The sequence below is a fragment of the Alexandromys fortis genome, unplaced genomic scaffold, assembly GCF_014885135.2.
Source record: "Alexandromys fortis isolate MF-2015 unplaced genomic scaffold, M_Fortis_MF-2015_v1.1 scaffold_107, whole genome shotgun sequence".
NCBI classification, from domain to species: domain Eukaryota; kingdom Metazoa; phylum Chordata; class Mammalia; order Rodentia; family Cricetidae; genus Alexandromys; species Alexandromys fortis.
In genome coordinates this window covers 2,970,488-2,994,958 of record NW_026067987.1, presented here as the reverse complement: position 1 = coordinate 2,994,958, position 24,471 = coordinate 2,970,488, and the positions used below count along the sequence as shown (strand labels likewise).

The window sequence follows — 24,471 nt, the reverse complement described above, 5'->3', positions numbered from 1 at the left end:
ACAGACCTTTCCTAGTTATGTCTAAAGTGGAGGGAGGAAGCATGGAGGCAGGAAAGCCTCAGGAGCCAAGTTCAGGAGCCGTGAGGGCAAGTGACAGAGATTTAAAATGTCAACTGACCAAGTCTTCCCAGGTGTTTAGACTTGTTACAGGGACAGCTAATCATAGCCAGAAAAAAAACTGATTTATTCATTTAAAGGCAAGCTGATACATACTTCTGCTCTGCACCCCCCAAAACCAAGGCATAGAAAATCTAGGGAGACAGGATACAATTATTTAAAATGGCAAGAATGTTACTGTTAGGATGGCCACCACTGTGCCTGAGACAAAGGAAGAAAGAAAAATAGAATGTGAGGAAATAATTAGGAACATATATGGAAAAATAAACATGTGTGGGACAATGTCTGTACCCTGTCACTTGTATTTTAAATACACACTGATTGGCCAGTAGCCAGGCAGGAAGTAGAGGCAGGGCCACCAGGCAGGAAGTAGAGGCAGGGCAAGGAGAATTCTGGGAAGAGGCAGTCTGCAGTCATCACCAAGACAGAGAGGAAGCCGTACACAGAGCAAGCAAGATGTGACTGCCTCGCCGAAAAAGGTACCAAGCCACGTGGCTAGCACAGACAAGAATTATGGGCTAATATAAGTCATAAGAGTTAATAAGAAGCCCGAGATACTAGGCCAATCAGTTTATATTTAATGTAGACCTTGTGCAATTTCTTTGGGACTTAATGCCTGTGGGAACCGGGGGGGGGGGGGACAGGACCCTCAGTCAACATAAAGATGACAGCGTGTCTCTGATAGAACAACTAGAGGACATATATTTACATGCATCATTCCAAATGGAAATCTTCATAAAGACCAGAAGCTTTTAATCTCATTAAATATAACCTATTATCAATGCAACAGGCAATGATAACCTAGAGAAAGTACCGGTAGATAGTCAATTCAAAGTTTATATTCTGCTTCTCGCTAAAACCAATTACTGAACGGTAGCAACAAAATAAATTTTAAAAAAGAATAGAAGAGCCATAAAATAAAGAGCCAATCTGCAGATAAAAGCACCCCAACTGAGCATAACGCAGAGGGGAGGGGGCCAGGAGGGAAGCAATGAGTGGACATGAAACAGTGTGGGGAAGACTGGAGCGGAGTGAAAGAATCGCCAAGAGTCAGTGCTGACAGAAACGGCAGAGAAAGACAAGTTCCAGCTTTGGAACAAGACAACACACAGCATGGATTCAGGAGCATGGTGGCCACACACTGTGGAGTGTCCACAAAACGGTGGAAGATTCAACAGGCTGAAGACTGCTTTCATCGCGTGCGAAGGAGTATGGAATCCGTGGCATAAGACAGACTGTCTTGAGATGCTGCACCTTTTCCTTCAGAAATACCCCAGATGAAGTGTGAGTGCCAAGAGGGGGAGGCCAACACCCTTGAGATTCTCCAAGCGGTCTGGTGAAACATGAGCCACTGCACTGATCTCCAGAACGAGGTGCTGAGGTGCCCAGATCTGCAGTCTGGCCTCAAGAGCTGACACTTGTTAGCTCACTGGGCACTACAGAAGAGAGTTACTATAAAATTACCAAGTGGTTTGTTCATGCAGTAGACTAATGGGAATGAAGAGATAGCATTTTTAAAGGGGAAGAGGGCTTGCAGTTTCCTAAGTGCAAAGGATGAGGGCTGCTAGGTCTGTTCCAGACCTGCCAACTGTGCCGACAGAGTCAGGAAATCTAAACCCTGTCATCAGGACAGAGATGTTACTCAAAGCCTGCACTGGTGGTTCACACCAAGTGGATACATTACCCTCGCTTTTCATTAACTTCATTGGTCCATTCAGACCAATCTGCATTGTAAAAGGTTTGACTGTAGCAGCCAGGATTAGGTATGTTCAATATTGTTTCCAATGAATGTAACAAGCAAGTGAATTCAATCAGCCTTCTCAGCTCTTCAGGGCTCAGAAGGTTCCAGCTCGTAGGTTATGTTAGCAAGTCTGGCACCGGAGGAGAAGCTGCCACAGTAAGAAACTACATGCTTAAGTTGTAGGCGTGTGCTGATTTATTTCCAAGCCTGCATAGCAGTATTAACTGTTAAATTATATCTACTACCCTTGGTTATCTGTTGAGATATGGGGGCAGACAGAAAAGCAGGTAACTGATACTTTTTTTCTGCCCATCCTACAGACAGATGGAGACCATGAGATCACAGCGAGGGGCGTCATTTGCCTGCCTGGCGTCTGGTGTCCAGATAAGAAGCTGAGGTGGATGCGCAGAGGAAACAATGCCAGCAGCACAAAGCCAACACCAACAGAGGGAAGCACACACCAGGGTGATGGAGGTGGGGTTAGAGGAACGTGGGAAGAGCAGAGAGGCTTCGGAAAGAGGACTTCACCTCACCAGAAAGTTGGGCCTGGACGGCTTTACCTGTGTCTCCAGACAAGGCAGCTGTGCTTTTACTCCTGGCCAGGAAGGAATGTGTGGGCGTCAGCAGTCGGTTTACCACACTGCTCTCCCAGGGGCTGAGCTGCAGGCGGCGAGCTAAAGGTCACCACATAAGCAAGATGTTAGCAACATTGTTTCTAGGGCCAGGAGCATGCAGAATATCATACTCAATACCTCCGGAACCTTAGAGACAGCCCAGACTTTCCAGGGAGCACATGTGACCATGAGTCAGGGCAAAGGATCCCTCCTGAGGGGAGCAGCTATACCATGAGCACTGTCTTAACTCTAAAGGGGCAGCTGGAGTGGAGTTTGCTCGTCACCCTTGTTAAGCAAACAATAGGTCTGGACATGGAAATACCATTTCAGCTAGGGATCTGCTACTATCAAGAATTCACACTGGCAGTATGAGTGCACCTATCTGATGGGCATCACGGTGGGCAGCAGACTGATGGGTAATGACACAGGGTTTCCTGGACATCTCAAATGGCCAGCCTCACTGGAGCTAGCAAGTAAGGACTAGATTTACACACAGGACTATGCGGGCTCTGTTAAACTATGATGGGTTGCCCCAAATTGTTTAGGGTAATTGGGGAGGTGAAAGAAGGCTCATGCAAAGGTCTGTATGGGGTTCTTTTGACCTTTCCACTCAGCAAGCCAGGCTTTCAGGTCCCTGTGTTTGGCACAATATAAAACTTTCGGCTGAGGATCAAGGCTAAAGCTGAAGGAAGACAAAATTAGGCAGAAACTCCAAAGTCCAATATTGTTATACACCTGAAGACTATCGGTGACGTCTGAAGAACTTAGAAAACAAACTCAAAACAACACGATGACGTGTGGGTCCCAGACTACCCGGATTTGGCAAGGCCGTGGTTAGAAAATGCATGCCAGTTAGGAATTTGTTTACACTGTTAGCATCTAGTGATGGCGCGCCAAAACACACAAGGTCTGCTCTCGAGGTGCCAGCGAAGAAGCTCGCAAGTTCCCACAGGAGCCACTCACTGCAAGAGAACCATCACCGCACTCTTCCGGACTGCCGCCCTGTGTGGCTCAGGAACGTCTCTACATGCCGTTTCCTAGAGGAATGGTACTTCAAACTCGGGGGAATCTGGTTTAGCTTATAACACCCATATACTGCTAAACACTGCTACCCTCAACACAGTTGCTTCTACCCCGGCAGAACCAAGCTCCAGGAAGTCTTTTAACGACACGACTTTATTTTAAGAGTGATTTTCTGATCAAAGCTTTAGTACTTCAGCACTTTATAACCAATAGAGCTGTGCATATCTTTCTAGCCAACCATCAGTCCTGATCTTAGGGCTTCAGCTTTATATCAGCTTTAAGGCTACTGCTACAGGCCAGAGAAAGCTCAGGCTTTTTTTTTTTTTTTGACATTCGTAGATAAAAACTTCTAGTTGAATCTGATAAGATCTCTTTCTAGTGAGATAAAAAAGCATAACTAATTTTCCAAAAAAAAAAAAAGCTGTTTTTTTTCCAATGGTTTATTGAGACAGGGTTTCCCTGTATAGCTTTGGAGCCTGTCCAGCAACTCACTCCGTAGACCATGCTGGCCTTGAACTCACAGAGATCTGCCCGCCTCTGTCTCCCGAGTGCTGGGATTAAAGTGTAGGTGGTAGTACCACCTACCACCACCCGGTTTGAAAAGTGATCTTACTGAAGATTTTGCTTAACCAAAACAAACAAAGCGAACAAAGCTTCCTGTATCATGAGAGCCCCTTCCAGGCTAGTATGATCGCTTAGACCAAGAACTTTCTCCAGCGCCTCTGACAGGGGCAGGAGAGCAGAGCTGACCCCAGAGCTTTCCCTCTGATACGATCACTTTATTAACCTTCAACTCTGCAGCCCGGTGTCTAGATTCAAGGGGCAGTTCCCTGGTTCCAGCCACAGACTAGTTATTGAGATCTACTGCCCCGGGCATCCTAACCCTCCTTCCAATTTCCTATTACATGGCGGTGGCATGGCTGTAATTGCAGCACCACGGGCAGAAGGACTAAAGCAAGTTCAAGGCCAGCCTGGTCTACACGACGAATTCCAGGCCAGGCACAGCTACAGAACAGGAACAAAGAAAGCACGCGTGGAGGCCACAGAGGTGAGAACTGCGGAGCCACGGAGCAGCTGCATGGGAGGGGCTGCTAATTTTAGCTCTAATCCCTCTCCATAATCGTTACCACGAGAGTCATTACAAGTTAGATTCTCGAGCTCTGAGGACTCAATCAACCCAAACAGAATAGATAGATGGGCTACCCAATGGATCTTAATTCCCAAACCACATTACTTTAAGAAAATCCAATCAGTTACATCATGTAGAGTGTTTAAACATAATTTTATTTCTAAATGATGCAGAATTCAGCACTTTGAATCCGCAGAGACAGGACAGGGCATCATCCTGTTCCTAGCCTGTGTCCTTACTCTCCACTTTACCTGGGACTGGTGGAGGCAGGGAAACAAGGCATAACTTGATAGCATTATAAATCCTTATCTGTGGTTTGTCTCAGACCCAGGTCCACAGAAGGGTGACACTAACGTGCTGGGTAAGTGACCACTTCAAAGGAAAGGGACATGGACAGACAGCTGGAGGAAGGACATCCAACTGTATCTGCATCTTATGTTCTACTAAGGGAATGAGCTTGAAACACAAGTCCAACCTTCCCTGAGTGCACTCGCTCTCATCTGCATATTTACGAAGGAAAATTTAATTAACAATAAATTAACATGGATAGCTCCTAAAACTTGATTACATGCTAATACCAACGCTTTAGGGAAATTTAGCTTAAAAAAGGAACAGTTTGCTTAAAAAAGCAGACAAGAATAAGAAATTATTCAAACATTTACCAATTTATAAAATAATAGCAACATTCATATAATATTATATATTACAATGGTACCATAACAATACAAAATACATGAACTGACATACACACAAAACATGCACACATTACAGTCTTATTAAAGATTAAGACAGGACACTTCCCAGTTTCTTAAAAAATGTACTCAAAACCACCATATTTTGTTATTTTTTGAAAGTATGTGCTTTTTTATTACACAATAATTCTTTAGTTTTATTTAAAATCATCTCAGTTATTAAAACAAGGAGCTTCTCTTAAAAGCTTGATTGTTTCTTTTATGATGTAAAATAAAACTTTCAGTTTATGAATAACTAAACATTCATGTACCGTAAATCCATAGGATGTATAAACACAAAACCCAGTAAAGACTTTGGCTGGAAGACCACGATCATTATTAACCTGTTCGGGAGGCAGCCATGGTGACGACAGCCTTAAAATTAGGTCAGTCGCGAAAGACTGAGATGAATGGACAGCAAACAACCAATCACGCGTGTGAGGAATGCCGTAAGGAATGGCCGACCACACGAGAAACAGTTGGCAAAGTGAAACTCTGCCGTCATGAATCATTTAAAGTTTCCTTCGAAAGCTGGCACCTAGAACTCCCGACATATGGATGACTGAAAGAAAGGAACTGTTCAGAACAAGATTGTCTGCTTTCTGGCGGATAGGTGGGTGAGTTCATTCGCTACACGTGTGAAGGAAGCACCGCTCTGCACTGCTAAAAGCACCATTCGGCCGCCGCCTTCTACAACGAGAAACGCTCTCGTCGCAAGGCAAGTGACGCTCAGCCACTTATTGCTTTTTTACTCTCAAGCTTTTTTCTTCCTATTTAAGAAAGGCAGGGAGAGCAGCTTCAGATGCTAATTCCATTTGCACACATCCAGAAAAGAGAACATCAAGTAAGAGACAGAACAGGTTTTGTTTCTCTTTGGACTGTACCTCTATCTGGAGAGTTTAGCAAAGTTGCGGATGAGGACGAGAGCCGCTTGCTAATGACAGGATCAACATGTTTCGAGAGATTCATGGTGGAAACTGATCGCCTGTCTGGATCTAAAACAAATGGAGATAATGCTAATTGACAGCCGGTATGCAGGATTGCGATTGTTCATCGGCAGGAGGAGAAGAGGCCTGGAGGCATCAGCATTATTTCTAGGTCTTCCATAACAGCAGTGTTCTGAGTGGACATACTAAAGTCACTTAAAGGCTAGAAAAAATAAAACCTTTAGTTCAGCAGTTTAAACACAAGCATGCTATTATAACACGAGCTGATGAAGACAAACCCAAGGGCAAGCGTAAGAGGTGATGCAGGCCGACCGTGAAGCAGAGACGCCAGGGACAGGGGCTGTGGGTGGGAAAATACACTGCCAACCTGGGGTAAAATGCACACCAGGGCCTGCTGCTGGGTCCTGCCTAGATCCCAGCTACTAGGAAGCTAGCCCAGAGCAGTCCCTTCGAGGCCAGCCTGGGATCTTTGCGAGCTCCCACTCCCTGACTTGACTTAGTCTGACCTGACCTAGCCTCTGACTTCCTATGCCTCTGACCCCCAATTCAAGGGACTGCAGGTGCACACCACTTAGTTTAAGTCTGTCTGTCTGCCTGTTTCCTTTTCTCCCTCCTTCCAGCTTCCTGTTTCTTCCTCTCTCCTGGGGGCTGAACCCATTGTTAGGTAAGGAACTGTATCTGCAGCCCTAAGGCTGTCTTCAAACAGAAAATCAATAAACAAAAAGGGTCCAGTGGTCGGAGTTTGTCAACTGTGCCATGCTTCTGGGTTTGCCTTAGTACTGAGGGTGTCTGGTTCTAGACAGCAAAAGTGTAATCAGTGCATAAACCTGCCCAGCAGAACTGTTAGCAATATAAATCAGAATTCTAAGTCAGTGAATATTTTTGTTAAAATTATCGTGTAGTCAAATAATTTAAGAATGGCCTTGGGGTTCAAATCAGAAGGGAAATCGTCATTATGAAGGCAAAAAAAATTAAAAATGAGTTCTGTTAATTTGTTATCAACACAGCAGAAACAAATCACAGCCTTACTCATTAGAGGTCATGCTGCCGGGATGGACGACACGAGGTAAAAAATCTCACTGCCCATCTGGCAGCAGTGCCTGGACTCTCTGACCTACAATGGCTGAAGTTAAAGAAGCAGCACCATCTTTTCCCCTAGTGGCTAATGAAAGTACAACAGAAATGTTCTCTGCAACATCACCACTGGTCTGAACAATCTGGGCAGTAAACATTTTTGATGAATGTTCCTATAGCATAGCCGTTTTGACGATTATCTATAATCTACTGGTAATAACTCATTAAAGAGATGTGACTTTTCACCTGAGATTACCTTTTATAGCTGGAATTGAACTCTTTTTAAAAAGAAAAAAAAATGACCTAACATGATTACTGTGACTTACATTTTCATTTCTCTGCCGGGGTTCGGGCAATGAGGAGACATAGAGGATAGAGGGGAAACACTAACAGGACCACCCTGAGGATGAATGTGGTGTGTGCTTGAGGAAGGATGAAAGCCATGCCCACGTGATTCGACGGCAGCATTTCCTGATGTTTATACTCTAAGCTTCAGCTGAGGGGAGCGGTATCTTTAGTAAGCCTAGCCTCTAGAATTTCTCAGTGGTTACTAAAAACACTCAGTTCTATTTCCTAGTAAGCAGAAAAAAAAATGAGCTAGACAGTCTTTTATCCACCATCTCACAGATGAGACTGCCGGCACCGTGGACGGGTGCCATCGTGCGCCAGCTGAGACTTCTCATTCATTTCTCCTCCTCACTGAACAAAAATTTCACAAAAGGATTGGTGATTTTACAAATAAAATTGCTTTCATGGTAGCAAGCTGATGTCCAATGGTCAGACAAGATGCTAACTTTAATGGGGACCATTTCTAGGCTTGGAGGGCCTGGCCTGATTAGCAAGACGTAGGAGCTGGCATCGCACAGGCGCAGCCATGAAGTGAAGGTGCTAAAAGTGAGCAGAACTGGATGTCTCTCGACACCACGGCAGATCACCCCAGTCTTTGAGACTTCAACAGAGTCCAGTCATTCCCCACACAAACGTCTCTTTTCTAATAGACCAGTAGTGTGCGCCAGCCAGTCATTATAGACTGGATTTTACCTACCGGCTCCTAAGTGCATCACTGGCTTTCCTGCTTCGAATAGCAATGTAGAGAGCAAGAATTGAGGCTGAGTAGGCTTACTGTTTCTCAGCGATGTTTGGCACTGTGTGACAGAGCATTTCTGTCATGTAGACAGGAAGCATGAAGCTCAAAGAAAAACATGGTTATAAAAACATTTACGATGAGCATTTTTCTTCATGGGACATCCATGAAAACCATTTCTAGATGAAGCATCGCGTATAACCTTGTCATTTTTACGATGGCAGGTTTGGTGTGTCCTCCAGCACAGGTGGTAAAGAGACATGGGGAAAACGTGCTTCTACGTTTGGTCCAGTGTCACGGGGAAATAAACTGTGGTTATACTTTCTGAACTTAAAACAAATGAAAGGGTTATAAAAGCAGCAATGAAAAAAATACAGCAAACATACAAATAATTCAATCACTCAGCTAAAAGTGAAGCTGTCTATGAGTATGTCGGATTGCTAGCTACAGGAGCTGTTAACAGGATGCGCTTTGGTTACAGGTGACTCTTAGCTAGAAGTCATTTAAATAGGCTTTATTAAAAATGACTTAAAGAGAAAGTGGGATTATTTTAACACCTTAAAGTCACCGGAGTCATGACATCGCACTTAGGAAACACTGCCCATCTCAGAGCTGGGTCCTAGCGGGCATGCGTGATGACTAGGGAGCTGGCGGTTTGGCTGTCCACGAACTGGTCCTAAGTCTGAGGGGCTACCAACAAAGCAGGCAGTCAGCACTTACAGGGGTGTCTGTACCAGATTCTCTAGTACCCCCCGAAGCTGTGATGTGCTGGTCCACCCCCGCTAAATGGAGAAGGTGAAAAATGATTCAACAAAACCACCCGGGGACAGAGGTAAGGCGTGATTAAAAAAAAAAAAAATCAGACTCACACAAATGAAAAAGAATTAACATACTACTATGTAAGATCAAAGGGTAATGAATTTACAGTACAAAATATTTCTCATCTAAAGCACCTCGCATGCTCCTCCCCTACATCAGTGCTGCATGTGTCAGCGTCAGGGTACACGTGCTCATGGAACTGACCCTGATTCAGCTTCACTGCTGAGATTCTTTCCCGAGGAGAAAGGGACATGGGTTAACTTATCCCTCAGTCATGAAGACCTTATGCAAACGGATCACTAACACAGTTCAGTCTTGAGTTTTAGAAATGCCCCATAGCTCTCCTCTCTAGGGCACTCTGCAACCCAAACAGAAGGGAGCTCGCGCGGAGGCAAAGAGAGGTCCTTGGGTCTTACCTGCATCACCCTTGCACCCTCAGACAGCGGGAGCATCATTTAAATAGCATGGAATTGTTTCAGCAACCAGAGATTTGGGGGGTGGGGTAGGGGGCAAATGCACTTTTACTGTCCAGGAAAAAAAAATCAAAAACAAAGAGGAGATTTGAGGTGGTATCTGTATTTACCTGCACTGTGGATGCTGTGGCTCCCATGGAGAGGGCCTCCCCATGACCACCGGTTATATTTCTGTCTCGGCTTCTGGCTCCTTTCCATTGTTCGTCGTACAACAGCTTCATGGCGCTCCTTATGTGGGACAGAAGAGCCAGCGGTTAGGTTTAGCTGGTTGAAGATTCTGCAACTTAAGGCAGAATAGTGAAGACTACCTAAGTTCTTGCCCTCCTATATTGCTGTTATAATCTGTTTCCTAACTTCTGTACTTTCTTTCTCTGCAACCATTAGTTCCTAGTTCAAAAGCCCTTGTGTATAACAGATACTCACACTTCCCTCTGGGTGTGACACCTTCACCATCACACAGAAAGGGCCATGGTAGTCAGGTCTTCACTTGGACTGAGTCTCAGCATGTGTTTTTATTTACTTTTATACATGTTATGTAGTGTCTTGTTAGCCTCAAACTTGTGATGCTTTTGCTTCAGCTTCCTGACTGCTAGGACTATAGGCGTGTATCATTAGGCCCCACTTAACTGGTGGGGTTTTTATTGCTGTTGATATTGTTTGGTGTGTGTGTGTGTGTGTGTGTGTGTGCTACAGCGATTCAAGGTGTTGGGACCTTATGCATACTAGCAAGTGTTTGGCCCATGTCTATATACCCAGCCTCATATAGAGCCATACTTAAAAAAAATAGAATTCAGAAATTGAGGACACAATAATTTTTCTTTTCCCTCTACCCACAAGCAGAGTGAATACTAAGGAAAAGTTAGAAAGAACTCTCAAGAGTGGGAGGGCTCCAAGAAAGGAAAAGCCTTTTCTCTTTGAGGTCTGGTACGTAACCTAGGCTAGCCTTGAACTTGTGGCAATCCTATCGCCTCTGTTTTCTCAGTGTTGGGATTACAAACATGTTCCTTCTCACCTGGCAAGGACTCCCGTGGCTTCCTATGCTGTATAACCCCGTGTAACTAAACTATTTTGAACATAACTATCCCTCCTTTTTTTTTTTGAGAAACTTATAGAACACTTATTTAAGGTTTGAATGAGTGTTAAGTGAAGCACATATGTGGAAATATTACCTGTGTGGAAATGTTAACAATGTTTACAAAGGAAATGTTTACCCTATGGGAGCCCAGATGGGAACATGAGTACTCGGCGTTCCAGCAGCAACACTGACAACCAGTCATCTTCTCCTGTCTCCCCCGCCCCCCCGTGCTGTGCTCCCCAACACCTGCAGTTATCTTTATGGCTGATGGCATGGCAACCATGCATCCGCACTAGGCATCCCGCACTACAGAAGCAGGGAACCTTCCTCTACAGAGGGGTGTGGCCACACCTTGTCTTCCTCCAGCCTCTGTCTTCGCTTCTCCTCCACCGCAGCCCTCCTCCTCTCTTCCTTCAGCCGCTGGTCCTCCAGCTTCCTCCTCCGTGCTTCCAGGTGTCTTTCATAGTGCTGCCGGGCTCGCTCTTCTCTTTCTAGCCAGACGATTTCTCGCGCAGCTTTGGGGGCAAACAGGGAGATCCAACACAGGCAAGCTTAGGACTTGAATAGTTAGTGCTGGGTAAGGGGTCCACACTGAACAAACGGGCTCTGTCAGTCTGTGAGGATCCAGCTTGGCCTTTGCTTTCTCACTACGTCAAGGAGGCTGCCCTGAATTCTGCTCTTTGGGAACACGTATAGCTCTCTGGTTTGTTGTGGTAGCTTTATAGCTTAGGCTGCATGCTGGCACTGCTCTGAGGCTCTGGGATCAACAGCACCACGCCCCTATCTCTTTTTCAAAGGGCTGGCGACACAGCTCAGCATGGCAAAGCACTTGCCAATGCAAGCCCGATGACCCGAGTTGCATCCCTGGGGCCAACAGTGGAAGGAGAGAGCAGACTCTCTAACGTGGTCTCCTGAAGTCCACATGTGTGCCTGCACGCTCCTCACACACACATTGCACACACACCACCATCACAATGGCAAATGAAAAAGTGCGACATCCTGCCAGGCACAGTGGCATACATCTGCAAACCCTGCACCTGGGAGGCTGAGGCAGGAGGATTACCAAGAGTTGAAGTAGAGCGCATAATAAAACTCTGCTTCAGAAAGAGTCTATCCTCCAGCCTCTCTGTTCCTTCCCCCTCCCCAACCCACCTCTCCTCACTTTTTCATTCCTTCCTTTTTACTTTTGCTTATTTATTTATTTATTTATTTATTTATTTATTTATTTATTTTGAGTTTATAGCCCAAGCTGGCTTGGAACTCACTATGTAGCCCAAGGTGGTTTTGAACGCATGACAATCTTCTGCCTTGGCCTCCTAACCGTTGAAATCACAGGGGGAAGCCACCATGCCTAGTTATGACTACATTTCTTTCATCATAGCCTTGGTTCTCTGGAAGTACAAAGCAATGTGGAGAGAATTAGCTGAGAAGCAATGAATTAGGTGCCTCGCAGGTTCATCTCAGTGAATCAGCTAAGCCAGGAGAGAGAGCAAGAGGTCGTTTTGGGCACTCAGGGAGCACACAGTTTAGTTAGGTAATACCTAGACAGCACTGACTTCCTCTCAGGGCTGTTGGTGAGCCCATGGTGACACACAGAACACTTGGTGGGGTGCCATGCTCTTGTATGGGTCCAACACATGGAAATAACGAGGCTGGGTGTTAATCCCGGAAACTCTTTGTTCTAGTGCCACAGACAGCATTCAGCAAATAGGATACAGGTAAGGAAGAGAACTCAGAGTGTGCTCACAGGCTAGGTGGACACCCTACCTACACCCATCACAGTCTGTTATGGTCCTGGTCCTTCTGAGCAAGTGGGGAACATACTTCACTGCTGTATGAGGAACAGAATGGAGAACAAATGGATGTCGTCAACTTCTGCAACATGCACCGTTTTGCCTCTGTTTCATTTCTTTTCCTTTATTTTTGTGCTAGGGTCGGAACCCAGGGCCTTATACTCTACCATTAGCCTTAGCCTACAACCCCAACGTGAATTTCAAGTAAGGTGCAGAGCATTCCTAGTAACACTGGATAATGACAGCCAATAACACCACCAAGAGTCAAAACGGAGAGGGATAAGAGCAGTATATATAATATGATATAAAAATAATATTTTAATATTTTGAAATCTTGGGGAAATTATCTGATTTTTAAGTTAGAGAAAATGTCTACAACAATCTCTAATATATATATATGTATTATGTATGTGTGTGCGTATATATAATTTATTTATTTGTTTTGAGATAGCATCTTGCTATGCATTTCAGGCTAGCTTGGAACTCACTCTATAACTCAGGCTGGCCTTTGCCTCCCTGGTGCTGGAGTTTTATAGGCATGCACCATGCTTTCCTTTGTTTTCATTTGGAATGTGAAGGTCTGAATCTTAGGGCTGTGGATATAGATTGTTAGAGCTCCTGCCTAACACACACAAGGCCTTAGGTTTAGTCTTTAACCTTTACAGTTTACTTCAACACTTGTTGTAATTGTATAAAGGCTAATAAATGCCTTTTTCTCTTTTTCTTTTTGGTTACTGCAAACAAACATGAAATAATTCCTTGAAGGAGATGTCGCTTAATTCAGCTCATGGGCTCTAAGAAGGGCGCTGTGGGAAGGAAAAATAAGAGACTCTGAGGATGGAGAGTAGAATTATTTTACAGGACTGCGAGCATTCGTGTAGGAAATATTTCACTCATTTCATTCAATGCAGCTGGAGTTTTAGCCTAGTGGTAGGGTATGAGTGTGAGGCTCTGGATTCAGATCCTAACACACACACACACACACACACACACAAAGAAAAGAGGCTGAGGCAACAACTATAGATGTTGCAGAAGTTAATGACTTTTAAAATGAAAAGAAAATGGTAATTGCTAACAGCAGAGCAAAGCACAGGGAACTTCCAAACTGGTAAAGAGACTGAGATGAACAGTGTGATCTGCATGAGGCCCACTCCCACTTCCACCCTGCTCAGTACCGCTGCCTGTACAAGGAAAACAAAGGAGATGAAGTTTGTTTGCTTTAAAACATTTATTTAATGTGCATTGGTGTTTTGCCTGCGTGTATGTCTGTGTGAGGGCGCTGGGTCCTCTGGAACTAGAATTAGAGACAGTTGTGAGCTACCCTGTGGGTACTGAGAATTGAACTCAGGGCTTCTGGAAGAGCAATCATTACTCTTAACCAGTGAGCAAGGAGCTTTTAAAAATGCTACAAGAATCTGGGAATGCTGGTGACGCCTGTAATCGCAGTCCTTGGGAGGCAGAGCAAGCCTATCTCTAGTTCAATGTCAGGCGGTGCTCCACACTGAGACCTTGTTTCAAGTCCCACCATATTCCTCACCCTCTCCCCAAAATGGTAGAAGGAACAATAATCCTATATTTAAGATTGAATTTTTTTTAAGTTAGGCTACCTCTCAAATAACCAGATGTGCTGTTTGAAAGGGGCTGGAGAGATGGCTCAGAGGTTAAGAACATTGCCTGCTCTTGCAAAGGTCCTGAGTTCAATTCCTAGCAACCACATGAAAGGTTCAGCGTGTAGCTCATTTCCCAGCAGCCTGCCTGCCTAGAACACAAGGCCCTGGAGCTGATCTTCAGCCTGCCAAGAAAAAGGAATAAGCGACAAAGAGCCATGAGACTATTGGAAATAAAAACGTAGTAGGTGAAAATGTTCTATACAAAGAAGGCTTGGAATTGAAATGAGAAGATTCAAAGAAGTTAAACCATGTTCCCAAGATCACGTGGTGCAGCAGAACTAGAGCTGGGATCTTAATTCAGCTGATTCCACAGTCTGGAATCTGCCTGCACAGTCTCGCCTACCCTGAAGCAGAATCTGCTGTGGCTTGTCTTCTCTGGCAACCTCTGGGAATGCTGTGTGAAGTGTGAAGGCCCATGCCCCTCCTCCGCGCTTCCCCTTCAGAAGTTTGCCACAGGGAACTCCTTGTCACCTTAGAAACAGCTCTCACACCCAGTGTGCTTTCCCTGACCCTCTCGCTGCTATTGTAGGCTCTCCTGCTCCTCCTGCACTGGAGACTCCTCTTTCACATTTGCTCCTCTCAATACACAAATCTAGAGAACCCGCCAGCTCGCCGCACCCTCACGGGTGCTACCTCTGTCCACCATGTCTCCCGCCTGGCAGCCTGACACTCAAGTCTCTCCTGAGCAGCAGTCTGGAGAGTTCTCCAGCTCCGCTCCAGACACTGTACCCACGGGGCCAGTCCCACGCCTGCCTACACTCACAATGTCTAGTCTAGTGGGTGGTTTAAAGCACGCCCTGGGGTCCATCCCTAGCATGGAGGTGAAAGAGCAGGAGAGAGGAAGGGAGGGGAAACGAAAGGACTCTCAAGAAGGTGGCTTACTTTGATGAATGTAACTCAAGGCTTTCCCACTTATCATTTTTATATTTATTTATTTATTGGAGACGGGATTTCACTCTGTACCTTAAGCTGGCCTGGAAGTCACTAAAGTCACCTAAGCTGGCTTTGAACTCAGGGTAACCCTTCTGTCTCAGTGTCTTAAGTTCTGGGATAAAACCGTCTTTCCCTTGACCTGTAACTGAAGTATGCAGTGGAGAGCTGTCTGGTGTGGCCTTGCAGGACACCCACCAACAGCCCACAACACTGTCTCTTGTGTGAGGGGTCCCCACTCGGCCTGTTTCCCTGTGCCTGAAGGCTAATGGAACTGAGGTGCTGGAACAGCAGTTTACACATGTGGAAACCCTAGAACGCTCCCTTTGTGTGTGGGGAGGAGGACTTGAGATAAGGAAAAAAGACAAAGAGAAAGTTCCCAGAAATTCTAATCTGTATTTAGCCTCTGCTTGACCAATGGCTGTCCTTGGAACTTCTGGTTACCATCCCAACCCTAATCTCAGACACACCTCACAGAATGGTAGCATTGTCCTCTTCTGGCTGTCTCACAAAGCCCTCCCAGCAACCACAGACACCCCTCTATCTGCTATTCCTTAGCTAAAAAGAATCCAAACTTAGAGTGTCAGGCACTTAGTCACGTGACTGGCCATGCTCCTCCATATCACCTGGAAAGAGGCTCTGCTCATACTCTATGCCGACTCCGAGTCAAGGACAGCCATTACCTTCACAGCTGTGCTCGGAGACAGGCATGCTGGGAGACACATGGAAGTGAGGTCACCTGCTCCACAGCTCACGAGTGGCACAGCTGGAGTACAAACTCCCACACGTCTCCCTCTAGAAGCACAATGAGCCTTCTGGTAAAATGTCTGGACTGGAGCCTCTCCCGGTGACTAATGCTCTTCCTCCACACCGGGGAGATAGGCAAGGTCCCCGTTACGCAACGTCACCTTGGACTTTATCATCTGCGCACTAGAATTCTTACTGCTCAGGTTTAAAATCTTTTTATGCTCACACTTAAAGGCAAAGTAAATTAAGGAATAAAAAGATGATGGGTCAGCCACGTTATTCATCTGATCTGCAGACTTCACCCATCCACAGAAAGCATTTAGTCTTGCAGCCTGAGCCTGACTCATGTCCACGTTCCCCCGACAGGAGGCGTCTGGTCTCAGAGCCATCTCTTACCCACCTGCCAGTCTAGGAACATCTGTATAGTTCACCAGGCGCCAGTGTTAGGCGGCCGGTGCTGAGACTCATCACAGATGAGCTAAGATACACACTTGGTATCTGGGTGGGAGGCTGCCTGGAAGGGCTGCTCCCTGCTCCCTTAATTCTGACACACATCCCCTCTCTGGTGTCGGTACTCACCACCCCACCCTCGCCTCCTTCTTTTGAGACTAGTCTTTAAAGTCTCCAAAGTTTTCCTTGGAACGAAACCTCTCTAAGAATCGAAGAGGTTTCACGTCGACTCTAGTCAGGGTTATAGCATCAGTGGGGGTTTGTTAATAAATACTAATTTGCTTGTCAGTGTTTTTGAGATGAACATTTTATACCAGGTTGAAATGATAATTTATTTATCTCTCAATTGTACTCACTAATAGTTCCTAAATTGATAATACATTAAAAAAAAGACAAAGTGAAAAAGCTATGGCTGGAAAGTCTAATATAATTGTCTCAGCTAATCTAATTGAAATTTGTTCCAAGGCTAAAATCATTTTTATATTATTGTGCTCTTTTGAAAATACATTCTAAAAGATCTCTTGGACAGCTTTAAACTTAGCTGTAAAAGCAAACATAAGCTCTAAGTAAAGAACTATAAGCTCTACAAGAGCTGTATCAATAATACATATATATTCTATAATAATCTTTGATCACATTTATTTTATGCATGCATATGTCTGTAAGTGTACGTGGGCACATTCATGCCGTAGTACACATGTGGAATCTGGTTCGGTGTTAGGAGCCTTTACACACTAAGCCATCTCCATCCCTCTTCCATGATTTTATGGAACCCGGAGAAGCCCAGACAGCCTGGGTGGGAATGAAAGTACACTCACGTAAAGCTTTTGGTCTCAGAGGGTCAGGGTGTTGCTCAGTGCTAGACTGCTTACCTGTAGCATGTGCAACAACCTAGGTGCTGTAGCAACAACAACACATACACAAAATTTGGTATTTGCAAAAGACAAATTAGCAACAACAACACATACACAAAATTTGGTATTTGTAAAAGACAAATTAGCAACAACAACACATACACAAAATTTGGTATTTGCAAAAGACAAATTAGCAAATACTAATTTGCTTCACCGTGTTCTTGAGAGTGACGACTTCTCTCCGCTATACTCCCTAATGTGGCTGTCCCTGAACTGATAACACATTGAAGTCAGAAAAACAGGCAAAATAACAAAACTATGTCTAGAAGGGCAAAGTCTAACATAATTACCTCAGCTAATTTACCAAATTACCAGAAGTATGCCAAACCACTTGAAAAATTAAACCTAACACTTCAAACTCTATATTATTTTCAAAAAGAGAAACTTTGTATCTCTTAAAATGTAGAGGACTTTTTTTTTTTGTTAAATATTCCTTAAGTATTCTCCTGAACTTTGTCAAACTACTGCAGGAGTATTAATCTTAATAGCACATGGAGGTCAATAAGGTTCAAACAACAGCTGTACTTTGAATAATAATCTTATTCTTCTGAGACGCTGGTTAAGCGTATCAATTTAGCTCTCCCGTGAGACAACTACAGGAAAATCAGGCAACTATAGTAACTCGGAACACCTGCTGTGATCACCTGCAGTTAAAGTGCATAGATTTACTTGATTCAACATTTAACAATTAACTGTTGGACATTTACTATGTACAAGGCTATTCTAGGTTCTGCTACTGGGCTTTAGAATTGGCAAAGGTACAACCTTTTCTGTTATGGAAGGTATGTACCCTAGTGAAGGCCGATGGAATAGTAAGCAAGTTAAGTATTTATCTATTTAGATGTTGACAATACTAGAGAGAAAAGGGGAGTTTTAATTTGAGGGATCTGCAAATCTGAGTAAAGAGGTCAGGAAATATCCCACCATGGAGGCAGCATTTCAGTAAAATTTAAAGGGAGAGAGAATGAGTTATGTGGGTTTCTCAGTGTGCTCCTGTTGGAGCCAACAGCAGTTGGTTCTTACTCAAGGATACGCCTGGTGGGTTTAAGGAACAGGAGACCAACCACAGAATTCTGGCTTCTATTGGGTGAGAAAGAAAGTCACCAAGAGATCTGAAGCAGAGCTGTTGATGTAGGAGGGTCATCTGTCTATGTGTTGCTTTCATTGGTTGAATAAAGAGACTGCCTTGGCTTTTTGATAGGGCAGGATTTAGATAGGTGGAGTAGATGAACAGAATGCTGGGAGAAAGAAGCAGAGACAGGAAGATGCCATGATTCTCTGGCCTGAGATGGACATAGGTTAGAATCTTCCTGGTAAGTCATGACCCTGTGATGATACACAGATTACTAGATATGGGTTAAAGCAAGATGTGAGAGTTAGCCAAGAAGAGGCTAGATATAATGGGCCAGGCAGTGCTTAAATGAATACAATTTGTGTGTTGTTATTTTGGGGTATAAGCTAGCTAGCCAGGCGGCTGGGAGCCGGGCAGTGGGAATGCAGCCCACCACTGCTCCTTTTACTACAGAGCTGTGACATGATAGTAGTCATATTCTAATGGGTGAGAAGAGCCAATGTGGCAATGAGAGGAAGTGAGAGCCTGGAAACAAATAAGAGATCCCGGTGGTACGCGTGGACGCACTAGCAGCAGAAGGTAGAAGAAGTCGCATTTCAGAAATTGGAGGGCATTTATTGACAATCTCATAGCCTAATTGAAAGGAAGGGATGTGAGAGAAACAAATGTTGGCTAAAACATTATGTATTATTATTATTTTATTCCTAGGAGTTAGGGAAATTTATTTTCAATATCCTAGACTCTCTGGCTCAAAACTAAATACATATTTATTGATTAAATGAATACACGAACCAAAATCACACAAAGTAGCTTTGAAAAGGCAGAGGTGGAGTCAGGCATGATGGTACATGTCTACAATCTTAGCACTCAGGAGGTAGGGGCAAGAGTTCAAGGTCAGCCCTCATTACACAGTAAGGTTTTATATCAATAAATACACAATAATAATAATAATAACAATAAATACTGTCTCCAATAAATGAAGTGGTGGTTACTTTTGCCTTAAGTTATCTAAAGTAAAATGTTCACTGTCCAATAAATAGCAAATGCACCTATCCTTGTTAATGGTCTTCGACATAAGTTACAGGACCTATTATTTCTACTAATAGATTGGAACAAATCCCCTCCCCCTACACAAGTTACTAAAATCCACTCCAGCACTTACAAAATCCTACATTTTGCCCTCTTGGTTTGTGTCAAATCAGAGTCAACACAATGCCTATGCACTACACTTGTGCGATGACACACAAACCCCCTCTTCAGTAGCCTTCCCGGGACTTATGCCTCACTTAACTTTTGAGAAACGTATTTCAGTCTTCTGAAGTATAGGACTGCTATTTACTCAAAGAACTTTACAACCTGGGGAGTTTTCACTCCAGTGTTGGTGACTGTGTACTTAACACATGCTCAAACAGCTAACACAGAGGAAAGAACAAAGGGTTACTAATCATTACTGTCATTTTAGATTCTCTGAACTCCTTTCAATCATCACAATATACTTTCAAACAAGTTGACAATCTACAAAACCATTTACATTATTATGACAAGCTCACACAACAAGCGTAACCATGGTAGCAATTTGCTAGTTTTGGTGACAATACCCAATGAGGTATGTAGGTTATTCCCTTGTTCACAGTCAGTGCTCCAGAAACACTATCATTACTGTTTCACTGAAAACTATAGTTTAAGGAAGATGAGCAAAATTTCTAGCATACATTTTATATTTAGCACTGTGTCATGTATTGGAATATTGAGAAATGGAGAGCACAGTAAAAAAAGCCTTTAAATTTTTATAACCAAGGAGGTATATAAAAATCCAAACAGAAAAAGTTCCTCAGCGTATAACACAGCACTAGAGTACACACAAGATACAACAGCTACGCAAAATACAGCATGAGAGGAAGTGCTGTGCCCTGCAACCAAGGCTTGGAGATGAGGGCCAGCAGGGATCTAACACAGAAGTCTCCATGGAAGGATGGTAGGGTAGCTTCTGTGATAAAGATACACTTCCTTCAGGCCGGGGCAGGGAAATGGCAGCGGGCAGAAGACATTCCACATGGATCTAAGGTTTACTCTGAAGACAGAGCCAGTGATACTTGATGGCTTCAGGGATAGACCATTTCAACTTCTACTCTTTTTTCCCCACCCCCAAAGCTGAGGACTGAACCGACGGCCTTGTGCTTGCTAGGCAAGCGCTCTACCACTGAGCTAGATCCCCAACCCCTCAACTTCTACTCTTATACTGGGTTAGGGACAGGGAAAGCCTGAGCTAAAGGATTAGGCTAAGTCTAAATTGTCTGCTGGTAGCTACAGATAACCCTTGAATAAACCTGGATAGACATGCATCAGTGAACAGTGTTGGGCTAGTCAAGGAAGATCTCTCTCTCTCTCTCCCTCTCCTTCTCTCTCTTTCTCTCTGTATGTGTTGTATATGCTTGCGGGAACATGCATGCTCACAGGTGTTGACTCGTGTGTGTGTGCACGGAGAGGCCAGAGATTGATGCTGGCTTTCTTCCACTATCCATCTCCACCTTACTTTTGAGATGGTCTCTTATTGAGCCTGGCACTCACTGTTGGTTAGACTGGTTAGCGAGTTCCAAGGCTCTGCCTGTCTCTTCCTCTCAAAGATGGGGTTATATACATGCAGCACCATGCCCCAGTTCTATGTGAGCAGCTGAACTGGTGCCTTTATGTCTTCACAGTGAGCACTTAGTAGCTCAGACCGATACTAAGATTCCAGCAACCCTAGCAACAGCTGAGATGCCACAAATGGCTACCCCCATAAAAAAAAAAAAAACAAAAAGCAAAATACGACCCCAATTTCTTAGGGCCAGGAATGTGTTGGCACAATTGATTAGATACAGATGTTACCAAGACAAGGCAGTGTGAGTGACAGATGACAACGTAGCTGAGTTTCAGGCAGAGTGTGGTGGCTCTTACCTGTAATCGCAGCACTCGGGGCTAAGGCAGGAAGGGTGCTGGGAGTCTGAGGCCAGCCTAGGCAAAAACTCTAAACCAAAACAAGTTCTGCTACAGACAACGGGACCACCTGCCGCCTTAGGAGTAGCTCCAGATGTGAGAACCATCGACATCACCCGAGAGAGGACTGAACACACCAGAACAAACCATCAGGACAAAGACATTAAAGCTAGGAAGAGACAGCAAGAGAGAAGTGGAAATTTAGAGGGGGCTTTAAAAATGGCCTGAATTGATTTAGATGAGTGGAATGATTGAGGAGACCACTTATAAAGCTTTTAAGATGAGGGGGGAAGCTTTCAGAGAGCATGTGCCCTATGTCCAACAAAGCAGTCTCATCGAGGATGAATTATGTTGGATTTTATATAAAAAAAACCAACGGATATTAGAGTAAGAACAGGCCAAGTGACAGCCTGAGTCTGACCATAAAAGCATTAAAGCATGACTCAGACTTAACATAGAAAACATTAATAGATCCTGTCTATTTGCTCACTAGTACAAATAGACCATGCCTCCCGATGAAACCGCCAGATACTTCTTCCTTTCCCACTCCTGAATTTACCTCAATTTTCAGGACTGAAAAGCAAATAAATCAGCAAAGAAAAAAAATAACTTTAAAATGATTTCAACATTAATTTCAACCTACATCCAACAGAAAATAATCACAATATTTTTTTTCGTTTCCTTCTAAAAACTGAAATATTTCCATAGATGTAGCACTATAAAATTTGAAAATACAGAAGCAGCTGACATAAACAACCTTTGGTTTTTGTATCGTGCATATTTCAAAGGGTTTCTCTTCATTAAAAGTCTTTGGTTTTGAATACTCCTGTGCAGGCCAGTTTGTCTGACTTTACTGCCAGGGAGCAGTGTGCAGAGGAGGAGGTGGAGGCCTAAGGGTCACAACAAGCCTGCTTTCCAGGACTGCCCGTCTGCAGGAAGCATAGTGGAAACGGGGACAGTAGGTCTAGGAGGAAACAGCCAAGCTCAGAAAAACAGCAGAGTTGAATTATTTCTCAGTAAGTTAGTGTTTAAAAACATCTCAGCAGCAGAAGTTGTGTTCCATTGGGCCTAATTCAGCACTAAAGAGGCAGACGATCCTAAGTTCGAGGCCAGCCTGGGCTATATAATAAGACCCTACGTTAGTAAAACACAAATCAACCAAAACGGCTGGTGAGATGACTCAGTGGGTAAAGTGATGTTCTACAGGTCCGAAGACCTGAATTGGATGCCCAAAACCTACATAAATGTAGAAGCAGCGAACCAATCCATAAAGTTCTCTGGATCTCCCCCCCCTTGCCTCCCCTGCCGCCAAACACAAGTCGACAAAAAGTAAAAACCAAGGCAACAGATGAAATGACATCCTCTTGCCAGCCAAGAAAGAGAAACAAAGTCACCAGTGTCACCAGGACACCAGTGCCACACACCTAGGTTCTCGATCAGGAGTAGGAAGGGAATGGGTTAGAGAGGCTGGTTCCTCCGTGGATGAGCTAGCTCTTCTGCACTACATGACTTCAGCAGAGCAGGGGCCATTTTCTGCAGACCTCAGGCCCTAGCTTCCTTAGCGTCAAATAGAGGCTGAGGGGGTTAGTAATCAAATGCTAGCTATATAAAATTGTCAAAAATAAAAGTTAAAAAATGGTTGTTGGATAGAAACAATAAGAGCACTCAATATAAAAGTTCAGTTCGGGCCAGGCGGTGTTGCCTTTATCTCAGCACTCGGGAGGTAGAGGCAGGTGGATCCCTGTGAGTTTGAGGCCAGCTGGTCTAAAAGCGAGTTTCAAGACAGGCACCAAAGCTACAAAAAATAAAAGCAAACAAACAAAGAATTTCAGTGCTAGGGGCTGGAGAGATGGCTCAGTGGTTAAGAGCACCGACTACTCTCCCAGAGGACTGGGTTCAATTCTGAGTACCCACATGAAGGTCCACAACCGTCTATAACTCCAGTTCCAAGGGGATCAGACACCCTCACACAGGCACACAGGTAGGCAAACACCAATGAACATAAACTAAAAATAAAAAAAATTTAAAAAGTACAAAAAAAAAGTTCAGTTCTGGGAAACAAACAAAGATATCAAATAAAGGAAGGGCTGGCACTGGTTCTACAGCCAACGTTCTAGAACAGGGGACTGCTCCTCCTCTGAGTGCTGTGCTTGCCACTTCCTGGTAAAGCCAGTCCTGTGACTCAGCTTGCCAGGTGGCTGCTGACCTTTCACGAGGGCCTCTGGTGACAAGAGGAAAAGCAGGAACCTTGGCATCAGGTGTCTGCCTTTCCTGTCTGTAAAGTCAACAGCAGGACTATTTCAGCGTGGACACCGGGAAGTGTCAAGTCTCATACCTTTGTACCTAAAAAAAAGGGAACCGTGTTTACTGTCCTTGTGCTGTTTTTCCTTTGTTGGTTTTGTAGGCTGTGTGGTGTTAGTCCTAAGCGTGGCTCACACACTAGGCGGCTTCATCAGCCACCAGCCAGGTACACAAATGCACACAGACCATCACGGATGTTACCGTGATTCCTACTCCCTCGGTGTTGTGTCCCTTGTCCTAGGGCAGAAAAATGAGCATTTCAGGAAGGCCATCACTGAGTGATCAGACACGCTATGCAGGGGCTTGGACTACCTAGCTGCTTGTCTCGTTCTTCACGGCGTTCCCGGGCCAGACGCTGGCGGTCGTCAACCCGCAGCACGGGCGGAGGGTCTGAAAGGAGAGAGGAAGCACAAGAGTGAATTTAAACAAGATATACACTGGTATACATCTTTTGTTGAAAATCTTTGATGAACAAGGAGCTGAAGCAATAGCCCGTGGTTAAGAACAATTCTTTACTCTTGCAGAGGACCTGAGTTTGGTTCCCAGTATCACAGCTGGTGTGTGTGTGTTCCACAACTGCCTGTACTCCAGCCTCAGGGATCTTACAAGCTCTTCTTGCTTCCACGGGCACTTGCTCACACATACACATATCCCCATACAGACATACATAGACACATAATTAATTTTGTTCTTCTTTTTTTTTTTTTTTTTTTTTGAGCTAGGGCTTCTCTGTGCAGCCCTAGCTGACCTGGAACTTGTTCTGTAGACCAGGCTGGTCTAGAACTCAGAGA

At 44.4% G+C, this 24,471-nt stretch overlaps 1 protein-coding gene across 3 annotated transcripts in view; it reads right to left on the bottom strand.

The window, feature by feature from the left end:
• Map7 (microtubule associated protein 7) overlaps positions 1–24,471 on the bottom strand; it is a 132,655-nt gene that overhangs the window by 19,905 nt on the left and 88,279 nt on the right. For all 3 annotated transcript variants that reach the window (XM_050159479.1, XM_050159480.1, XM_050159481.1), the window contains exons 3-7: positions 23,993–24,070; positions 11,179–11,342; positions 9,863–9,980; positions 6,240–6,350; positions 2,419–2,532 (exon numbers count right to left, since the gene is read on the bottom strand). In XM_050159479.1, the coding sequence (XP_050015436.1) occupies positions 2,419–2,532; positions 6,240–6,350; positions 9,863–9,980; positions 11,179–11,342; positions 23,993–24,070 (585 nt within the window). The remainder of the gene's footprint in view (positions 1–2,418; positions 2,533–6,239; positions 6,351–9,862; positions 9,981–11,178; positions 11,343–23,992; positions 24,071–24,471) is intronic.